General features: G+C 51.7%; 1 protein-coding gene across 1 annotated transcript in view; it reads right to left on the reverse strand.

Moving 5' to 3' along the window:
- FOXK1 (forkhead box K1) overlaps positions 1 to 9,949 on the reverse strand; it is a 36,818-nt gene extending 26,869 nt beyond the window's left edge. Inside the window, exons 1-3 of the mRNA XM_011976934.1 lie at positions 9,864 to 9,949; positions 9,590 to 9,711; positions 2,774 to 2,927 (exon numbers count right to left, since the gene is read on the reverse strand). Of these exons, the coding sequence (XP_011832324.1) occupies positions 2,774 to 2,927; positions 9,590 to 9,711; positions 9,864 to 9,949 (362 nt within the window). The remainder of the gene's footprint in view (positions 1 to 2,773; positions 2,928 to 9,589; positions 9,712 to 9,863) is intronic.
- Positions 9,950 to 10,711: the final 762 nt, after the last annotated feature.

Below are 10,711 nucleotides of genomic sequence, written 5' to 3' on the forward strand. Positions count from 1 at the left end.
CACATGCACGCACATAAGCACATGCACACACACACGCACATGCACGCACACGTGTACATGCACACACACACGCACACATGCAGATACACACACAGACGTACCCCTGTTCCACCAGCACTGGACACGATGGCAGTCATGATGCCAAATGTTTAAAGATAGTTTCTATGGCCCTTGCCATTTGTCTCTTTTTTCCAATTCCCTCAATTCCCTGAACCACTGCAAATCAATGAAACAAAGTATGTTCTCCGACTTGTCAGAAGGGCACAGTTGAGACCTCTGATTTTGTGTCATGAAAGTCCCTATGTTAATATGGGATCGGATCACACTGGAGCTATCAAGGCCAAAGAGAAAGAAGATGTGGCTTCCGGCCCATGACTGAGGTCACAAGAAGAAGGGGATCCTGGAGATGGGGGTTTGGATAAGAAGACATGAAGAGTGCTGGCTTCGGCAGCACATGTACTAAAAATTGGAAGACATGAAGAAGTGCTTTTTGGTAAGACATTTGCACATGCACACGCGCAAACACACCACACATGCATGCACACACGCACGCACACACAGAAGAGGAGCTGGGTCCCCCTCTGGACTGGGACCTGAAAGCCAGCTACAAGCAGAGCCCATCTGACCTTGGACTAAATCACTCCCCAACTCCGGGGGGTGGAAAGGCCTTTCCAGGCTTCACTTCTCCCCTTCAAAGAGCAAACTGTGGCAGGAATGAGAGGTGTAAGGTGTGGGGATTCGCGACAAAGGTGAACGCCACCAAAAGACAAAACTGGTTTAGAACCACTCGACCTAACCTCTCTGCGCTTCCGTGATCTTTGCTAATAAAACAGAACGGTTGGAATAGAAGACACCATCTCTAAGGTGCTTTCCAGTTCAAAAAACTGATTCTAGGCTGGGCGTGGTGGCTCATGCCTGTAATCCCAGCACTTTTGAGTGGCCCACGTGGGCGGATCACCTGAGGTCAGGAGTTTGAGACCAGCCTGGCCAAAATGGCAAAACCCCCCCGCTACTAAAAATACAAAAAATTCACCAGGCACGGTGGCACACATATGTAATCCCAGCTACTCGGGAGGATGAGGCAGGAAAAACGCTTGAACCCAGGAGACGGCCATGTCAGTGAGCCGAGAACGTGCCAGTGCACTCCAGCCTGGGAAACAGAGCAAGACTATCTTAAAAAAAACAAAAACAAAAACAAAACTGATTCTAGATGATATGTATATATATTGAGTTTTCAGTAAAACAAAACGATGTCTTATAGGACAGGCAGGGATCTAATCCCATCTGTAGATGACAGACAATTTCCTACTGTAATAGTAGTTTTCCAATTAAAGTTTAACAATAAATATTTTCATAGACTCTGCCGTAACAGTGATTGTACTGAGGCAGGCGGCCTCGTTACTAGGAGGTGGAGAAAATGCTATGAAGCATGCTACTTTATTTTATTTTATTTATTTTTTGAAACGGAGTCTCGCTCTGTCGCTCAGGCTGGAGTGCAGTGGTGCGATCTCAGCTCACTGCAACCTCTACCTCCCGGGTTCAAGGGATTCTCCTGCCTCAGTCTCCTGGGTAGCTGGGATTACAGGCGTGCGCCACCACGTCCGGCTAATTTTTGTATTTTTGGTAGAGATGGGGTTTCACCATGTTGGCCGGGCTGGTCTTGAACTCCTGACCTTAAGAGATCCACCTGCTTCAGCCTCCCAAAGTGCTAGGACTACAGGTGTGAGCCACCGCACCCAGTTTGATTTTTAAATGGATGTTTCCCCAGCGTGCTCACGAAGTTTGCCAGTTACATCTCTCCCTGTAATATCTTGATAGAGGTGCAGGGCTCTAGCTGGAGTTTCAAAGCACACATTTTGCATCGTGACGGTGCTGCATGGTGGTTTAAACCCAGCCACACACACTGCCGGTCTTGACTGGTGGAGATTCTGCCAAGGTTAAGTGTGCCCACATGGTAGAAATCTCCATCCACCAGCCCGGCGGGGAGGTTCTTGTACTAGCAAGTGCCCATCTTTGGAGGAAATCTCTCCAGAACGTTCTTGCCTGACTTAGAAAGGAGCTTCGTGGTTGCCTAGGGCTAGAGTGACGGGTGGGACAGGCAGGGGAGTAGAAAATGACTAAGGGCTGCAGGGCTTCCTTCTGGAGTCATGACCACGTTCCGAGGTTGACTTGGGGGCTGCGCAACTCTGTGAATGTGCTGAAAATCACGGACTGGAACGATGGAAAGGGTTAGTTGTAGGGTATGTGCAGTCTATCTCAGGCCAGCTGTTTGTGGGGAGAATTCTTGCCCAAAAGCTCCCACACTGAGGGTCTAACTCCAGCCTTGGGTTTTTCCCAGGTCCACCTGGAAGCTGATGACTCCTGGAAGTTGGGCCAAACTGGTGACTTGGTTGGAGATGACATTGCCTGGCTCAGCCTCAGACCACAGAGTCCCCTCTACACAGCGAGCTGGCACCGGCCACTGCTCCACCAGTGATGAGCCCGTGTGACTTGGGGCATGTCACGTGCCTTCATTCCCATCCCCTCCTTAGGCCACGAATCCCACCACCTGCCTGACCAACCAGAAAGCTGTCAGGAAAATAAAAATAGCTCACTTAATTCTCGTATTTATAAATACAATTGCCATCATTTCAGACACTGAGAAATAATCAGAGAGGGAAAGAAGAAGCCGTGAAAGCTTCCAGAGGCAATTTTTAAAATGAATGTGACAGATCGCTCCTGTCCACAGCTGTCCCCTCGCCCCGTGTCTCTCCCAGCAGAAGGACGGGTTTACTTTCTGGAGGGGGCGAACGACGAGGCCTGGACGAGGGCACGCGACACAGAAGCAGCAGAGAGCAACACCCCATGCCGAAAATAGCCTTGCGACCTGAAATTCTGCAGGAGGACCGGAGGCTCTTGGCCCCCCAAGCTTCCAGAGCTGAGCCCAGCTGTCAGCAGATGATGGCCCAGGAGAAAAGCCGGAGACCTAGCCCTCCTGAGCCCCTCCATGAAGTCCCAGGGCGGGAACCCCATGCACCGATGCCCACACACACTTGGGCAGCGGGGGGGAGGGGGGGCGCCTCCCCTTCCACAGGAACAGATACTTGGGGAATGTCCCCAACAAGGAAGACAGGGACTGAGGCAAATGAGTTTGAGGGGCACGGAGGAAGCAGACAATCTGGGGGGTGGTGGAAGCCACAGAGCATCTCATCCTCCGAAGGATGGATGCCCACCAAGGCCCTGCACCTGCCCACCAAGGCCAGGACCACAAAAGCCACGTCCAGGGGAAACGGGAAACCTTGCACAGTTTAAAGTGACTCAGAAAATGTCAAAAGGAAGAGGCTGGATGAGATCTGTCCCAGGAAGGACAAAGAAAACAGGAGTTTCAGAGGCTCTGTCTAGGAGGCCTATGGCTTGAGTTAGAGTCACCCCACACAGGCCACTCCTTCTCAGGAACTCCGGGAATGCACCTGCTATCTCCTAACTGCTGTGGAGTCGCATGTCTCTGAGGAGCCAGGTGGCGCGGTCACTAAGGTTAAAACACAGGCATCGCTTCAGTGGTTAGGGACCGAGGACACAGGTGACAAGCTGGAAGTCTGATGGCCTTCCCTGCGCCAGGTGAAGCTTCACCCGCGGCACCTGGAGGGCAGACCCCACATGGCCAGCACCTGCCACCCAGACGAGCTCCGGGGGAAGTCCAGGGTTGGCGCATGCTGGGAGGTTCCTGTGGCTTCCACAATCCCATGGGGCTGGCTATGACAGCCAGAGAGAGGACGCCAGCGGGAGTCAAGACCAGGAAAAGGCTCCCACTGTCCCGCCCAGCCTGCAGCTTCAGGGGCCTCAGAGCAGCCACCACTCCCGTGACAGACACAGCAGACCCAAGCGAAGGGCCAGAAGACACCAGGCTGGTCTTCACAAGCGATGCCTGCAGGATGCAGTTCCCACGTGGGCACTGGGCAGCTTCCTGGACTGTGGCTGAGACTGTGATTCCCAGAGCACCTTCTCTCCTGCTTCTATAGCAAACACGGCGACAGAGAAACACCCATCCAACTGAAGACCATGTTTCTCTGCCCCTCTTGCAGCCATGAGACTATGAGCTAGTCAGTGGGATACAAATGGGTCATGTCTGTACGAGAAACCAAGGGCTTTCTTCACTCCTCCCCTTCTCAACAGCTGGATGTGGCTGTGATGGCAGGAGCTGAGCAGCCACAGTGGGCCATAAAGGCACACTGCATAACGGAGCAACATAATAGAAAAAGCCTGGTGCCGTCAGGTCATAGCTGACATTAAGATGGTCACATGTGGCTGGGCATGGTGGCTCACGTCTATAATCCCAGCACTCTGGAAGGCTGAGGTGGGAGGACTGCTTGAGCTCAAAGAGTTTGAAACCCGCCTGGGCAACATAGTAAGACCCCAGCTTGAAATAAAAAATGATAAAATTAAAAAAAGAAAAAAAAAAAGACTGTCACATATAAACGAAACAGACTTGGCCCTTGTTATTTTGACCTTTGCACAAAATCAAAACTACATTCTAACTGAAAGAATCCAGGAAGAGGGTGAAAAGCCCCAGAACAGAAGCTGTGCAGGAGCCCAGAGCTGTGCAGGAGAGAGCCAGGGCTCTTGGGAGAAGGTTCCCAGGAGAACCGAAGGACAGGAATGTCGTGTTACCCAACTGCTGAGTGGAGTTCTAGAGTGGCATCAGCGTCCAGAGATCAATTCGCAATAGGTACAGAGAACGCTGGACGAGTAAGAAGATAAAGAAACTCTGCACTATGGGAAAGAGGCACACACGTAAGGGGCGTGCAGCGTGGACCCGCGGCTCCCGGATGAGGAGGGGCAACAGGACAGTCAGACCCTATCTTCTCTAACAGAAAGCCACGCATGTCTACAACAGGGCGAAAACTCAGTGAATAGTAGCTCAGATTGTTAATTGGGAAGCTTTAAAAGCCACTGCCTCTGCAAAGTGAGACCTGAGGACTTCTGTTTGAAGCCCTGTGTTGCTATGGCCATTTAAAACTATGCATATTGGCCGGCGCGGTGGCTCACGCCTATAATCCAGCGCTTTGGGAGACCAAGGCGGGAAGATCGCTTGAGCCCAGTAATTCCGAAATCTGCCTGGGTAACACAGCGAGATCCTGTCTCTAAATTTTTTTTTTTTTTTTTGAGACGGAGTTTCGCTCTTGTTGCCCAGTCTGGAGTGCGATGGCGCGATCTCGGCTCACTGCAACCTCCGCCTCCTGGGTTCAAGCGATTCTCCTGCCTCAGTTTCCTGAGTAGCTGGGATTACAGGCATGTGCCACCACGCCCGGCTAATTTTGTATTTTTAGTAGAGACGGGGTTTCTCCATGTTGGTCAGGCTGGTCTTGAACTCCTGACCTCAGGTGATCCACCCGCCTCGGCCTCCCAAAGTGCTGGGATAATAGGTGTGGGCCCCTGTGCCCCGCCCTGTCTCTAAAAATTTTTAAAGAAATTAACCAGGTGTGGTGGCACACACCTAGAGTCCCAGCTACTTGGGAGGCTGAGGAGGGAAGATGGCTTGAGGTTGGGCAGCGAAGGCTGCAGTGGGCTATGACGGTGAATGAATGAATGAATGAATGGAGAACTGTCGGCACCGGGATCTTTGGTCAGTCTCTTCATGCACTGGCCTTGTTTCCCTCATCAGCGAAACTGGGGTAATGACAGTGCATATTCAGAGTTCCTGTAAGTGCTGAACAAACGATTCCAAGCAATGTCATCAGAGGCACACAAGGCGTGTCACACATAAGGAGCCCTCGCTAAATACTGACGCGTGTAGGAATAGGGAAACATTTACGACAGCTTGATACATTTAGCAGAAGATCAAGTGGAACAGTGCAGCGGCTAACGGCAAGGGAGGTGAAGTCAGACCTGCCTGGCTGGAGCCTTGGCTGCTCGGATGCCCTGGGGGCACCTGGGCAAGTCACTGGATCTGAGCCCCGCCCTGGCCAGCCCGGCCTCCCTGTGGCCTCAGGTCTCCATGCCGTGAACATCAGTCCTGAGTCCTGACCGGACGGCTGGCACGTGGCAAGCAGTTACTGAAAATTTGCTTCAGTTATTATTGTTACTAAGACAAGGACTGGAAGGAGAAATGAAAACAGCCTTGGATAAGGATGGTGTTATAGCAGGCCTCTCTCTTTTCTTTCTTTTTTTTTTTTTTTTTTGTTTTGTTTTGTTTTGTTGTTGTTGTTGTTGTTTTTGACACAGAGTCTTGCTCTGTTGCCTAGGCTGGAAGGCAGTGGTGAGATCTTAGCGCACTGCAACCTCTGCCTCTGGGTCCAAGCGATTCTCCTGCTTCAGCCTCCCGAGTAGCTGAGATTACAGATGCCCGCCACCATGCCCAGCTAATTTTTGTATTTTTAGTAGAGACCGGGTTTCACCATGTTGGCCAGGCTGGTCTTGAACTCCTGACTCAGGTGATCCACCCGCTTTGGCCTCCCAAAGTGCTGGAATTACAGGCATGAGCCACTGTGCCCGGCCACCTCTCTCTTTTCAAAAGGTTCTTTAAATGTTGCTACCATGTTCTTGAAGAAATGAAAGACTTAAGAATGGGAGGCAAAAGCTGTTATATACTTCGTAACAGGAACTTTCGAATTTTGCAGGCTGCAACGTGTCTTTAGGAAACCCGATAAAGCTTTAAACCTGGCTTGTCTGGTTCTGTTAAGTGGTCCGGCTCCAAGGCAGGGGGAAAACGTCACACAGGGCCCGGGCCCCCAAGAGTCTCAAGGGAAGGCTGGGGAACAGCAGAGCTTGACTTGCAGGGATGCCCACCCACCACCTCGGAGACCTCTCACCGCCTCCCACCAGTGAGTTCTCTGTGCGGGCACAGGAAGTCAGGTGACGGTCCCATGGTGGGCCACATCAGATAAGGCCTGAAACTGGAATGCCAGAGGCCCTGCAGTGTTTGCTTAAACTCCTCGGAGAAATAAGCCTGTTCAGCAAATGGTTTTAATTTTTTGAAGAGACAAGGTCTTGTTATGTTGCCCAGGCTAGTCTCGAACTCCTGCCCTCAAGGGATCCTCCTGCCTTGGCCTCCCAAACTGCTGGGATTACAGGAGGGAGCCACCACGCCCATCCTCAGGAAATGGTTTTGAAAGAAACGTTAACATAAAAAATCCCCAAATCAGAGAATTCTGACAATCTTAATTTTTTTAACCTAAAATACTGTCTTTCTATTAAAAATGGAAGGCATTTATTTATGACACCCCCAAAACGAACACAGGCGGCTGCAGCCATAGGTGCCTCTCTATTGCAGAGACCCCGTCTTTGCCAGTGTACTAAGAACAGTGCAAGGCAGTGATGGGACACAAGTTACAGATGACATCGCAGCAAGGACGTCTCGAGTGTGGCGGTTTTGGAAAATAAGGCATGAACTCGAAGGCGGGGCGGAGGCTGGGTCGCCAAGGTCCCTGACATCAACAGAAACGTCATCCCCTCCCCTACACTGAACCAGCACTGGTGCCTGCAAATCATGCCCGCTCCGCTGTGCCTGCGTCCCTCCTCCAGGAACCAAAGCTGCAACCCTGACACCACTTTTGGGTCCGTGCCCCAACCTTGTTCTCCTGAACCCCAGGACCCACGTAACCCATGGCTGACCACGGTGGCAAGCCGGGTGGCAGTGTGGTCAGGGACACAGCTTTGAGCCTGCCCATCACTCACTCTGGCCGAGTGTACTTGGCTCTGGGCGCTGTGTTTTCACAGTGACAACAATGTGGGGGTGTGCATGGGGTGTGCGAATTAAAACGCGGTAGCAGTTTTAGTGTTTATAAGTTCTTATGTGTTCACTGGGCCTAATTTTTTTAAATAGAGAGAATGCATTTATTTTTGTAATCAGGCAAATAAGCACGTTCTATTTGGAAAAAGAAAAAAGACAGTGAGATACTCAAGCCCATATGCTGAGTTGGTGACATGCAGTGAAAACTGCAGACAACGGTCTGACCAAGGCCAGGCTTTCGTTTTCCTTTTCTTTTCTTTCTTTAAATTTTTTAGACGGAGTCTTGCTCTGTCGCCCAGGCTGGAGTGCAGTGGCTAGATCTCAGCTCACTGCAAACTCCGCCTTCCAGGTTGAAGGGATGCTCCTGCCCCAACCTCCCGAGTAGCTGGGATTACAGGCGTGCACCACCACTCCTGGCTAGTTTTTGTATTTTTAATAGAGACAGTGTTTCACCATTTTGGCCAGGCTGGTCTCAAACTCCAGAGCTCAGGTGATCCACCTGCCTTGGCCTCCCAAAGTGCTGGGATGACAGGCGTGAGCCGCTGTGCCCAGTCAGGGTTTCTTTTTGAATCTGAAGTCTTAGCCTCCGTCTCAGGAAGACCCTGGAGGAAGGTGGCAAGAGACCTCACTGAATTAGGATGAAGTCTCACAGAGGCCCACAGAGGCAGCCAGGCACAGCCATGGCCACCCACCCTCCCTGGGGCTCAGGTGTGTGTGTCCTGCTAGGTGGGGCTCCTTGGGTCCGGCAGTCCTGAGCACCCCACGGCAGCACGGGCAAGGATGGCGCCGTTGGTGTTCACAGCTCCTTCAAAATCACCCCACCTTCCGTTCGTGGAAGGAACGCTCATCTGATAGGTACCTGCTTCCCAATCCCGCCATGGGGACCCACGGTGACTCCCACAGCTTTACCCTGCGGAGGCTAAGGGACCCTCAGATGACTGACTTGGCCAAATGGCGGTGACCCCAGCAATCTGCATTTCTAGCAGATGTTCCACTCCCCAAGACAATCTTGCCTGGCCCAGGAGAAAGCCACTGCCTGCTGCTCCCAAAGAGGACCCTGAGGGTCAGAGAGTAGGCTGCGGAATGACCTCCGCTCCCCACCACGCTGTGTGGCTTACATGTAAACACAGAGACCACGTAAAGACGGACAGGACTCTTTAAGACAGCGGACACAGACACGGCGTTCTGCAACCCTCTGGGGCAGACCCGGGCAGAACAGGCTGCACACGGTGCCAGAGCTTGCTCGCGACGAGCAGTTCAAGTTATCGTCCATCTTCTGTCTCGATGCTGATTTAAGAAAATGCTTCTGGGAAGTTCAAATGGCTTAATCTGCAGATCTCAAAATGCTGTCCACAATAATTCCACTGAGTCATTATTCACTGGCCACCTGATTGACACTAAGTACAAGACGCTGGTTTATCCGCATAGACTTTTCGTCCTCTAAGACTGTTTCCCAGGCAGCCTTCCTTGAACTCCCTGGCTCACTCTAATGCCCGACTTAGGAGGAATACGTTTACTTTTCTTTCTTACTTTTTTTATTTTTTCAAAGAGACATGGTCTCACAGTGTTGCCCAGCCTGGCCTCAAATTGCTGGCCTCAAGCGATCCTCCTGCCACAGCCTCCCAAAGTGCTAGGACTATAGGCTTGCACCACCATGCCTAGCTGGGAGCAGGTTCCTGGAGGAGGAGTCCCAGCTGCTGCTGGTCTGTTCTCCTCACAGCACGTGGCTCCCACAGGGCAGAGGGTCAGTACACACACAGCACGTGCACTTCAGTGCACACGAGTAAGAGTTCATAACCATGCAGTTCTTTCAGGAATCTGGAGTCTCCCAGGAGGTAAATGCATAGAAACAAGTTTATATGGGAGGTGGAATGAGCTTACTGCTCAACAGCAGCACGGCTACAGCCGGACAACCCGGAGGACTGAGGGTTAAAATCTGGGTGCTCTTTGGAAATTCCAAAAACCACAGAGAAATGATTAGACTTTTCTGATCCTGGATTAACCTTGAAAGGACAGCAACAATACCGCCTTTGCTGTGGGAGGATCGATGATCCAAAGAATCAGAGAATGTTTGGCAGACGAGAAAGAGCCATGTCACATCTCCACTGGAGGTGGGGGGCTGCCAACAGAACTGCTCCAAACAGAAGCTTCTGACCGGTCCCGGCTGCCATCCAGGGCCAGCGCAGTCCCCTGGTTGCTGTCCCGGGGGCCCAGCTGCCCGAGGTCAGTGCCACTAAACATGGCTGGGGGAGGGCCCCTGGAACTGTCTGTGCAGTGATTGATAACTGTCTATACCAATGCCAATCCAATCAGCAAACACATGCCACCGACTCTCTCCATTTTACAGGCCACTCTTCCTCCCCTCCCGAAGGACGGGTGTCCAAGCACCAATGTGAAGACCATGGACAGACCCAGGAGAGGCTCAGGTGTGGCCATAGGAGAGGTTCTCTGGCAAACAAGTTATAATCTCGTTTACTCTGGTAAAGTGTTTCCTCAGTGCACTTGTTCCCACCCAGGAGCAAGCACTCTCATGTGACCTCGAGGAGTGATGGGCTGGTGGGGCAGGGCCCAGTCTGTCGCAGGGACGGACAGCAGGCTGCCCTCAGCACTGAAGCCTGAAAGGAGAAAACACCACTCTTTAGCACAACCTGTAAAATTAGGCCGGGCGCCATGGCTCACACCTATAATCTCAGCACTTTGGGAGGCCAAGGCAGGAGGATCAACTGAGGTCAGGAGTTCGAGACCAGCCTGGCCAACATGGTGAAACCAGTCTCTACTAAAAACACAAAAATTAGCTGGGCGTGGTGCTGCACGTCTGTAATCCCAGCTACTCCGGAGGCTGAGGCACAAGAATCACTCGAACCCAGGAGGTGAAGGTTGCAGTGAGCTAAGATCGCACCACTGCACTCCAGCCTGGGTAACAGAGTAAGATGCCCTTGCCAAATAAATAAATTAATTAATTAAGTTAAATAAAAAAATAAAGTAAAGAATAACCTGCAAACC

The sequence above is a fragment of the Mandrillus leucophaeus genome, unplaced genomic scaffold (assembly GCF_000951045.1).
Source record: "Mandrillus leucophaeus isolate KB7577 unplaced genomic scaffold, Mleu.le_1.0 Scaffold171, whole genome shotgun sequence".
Taxonomy (NCBI): domain Eukaryota; kingdom Metazoa; phylum Chordata; class Mammalia; order Primates; family Cercopithecidae; genus Mandrillus; species Mandrillus leucophaeus.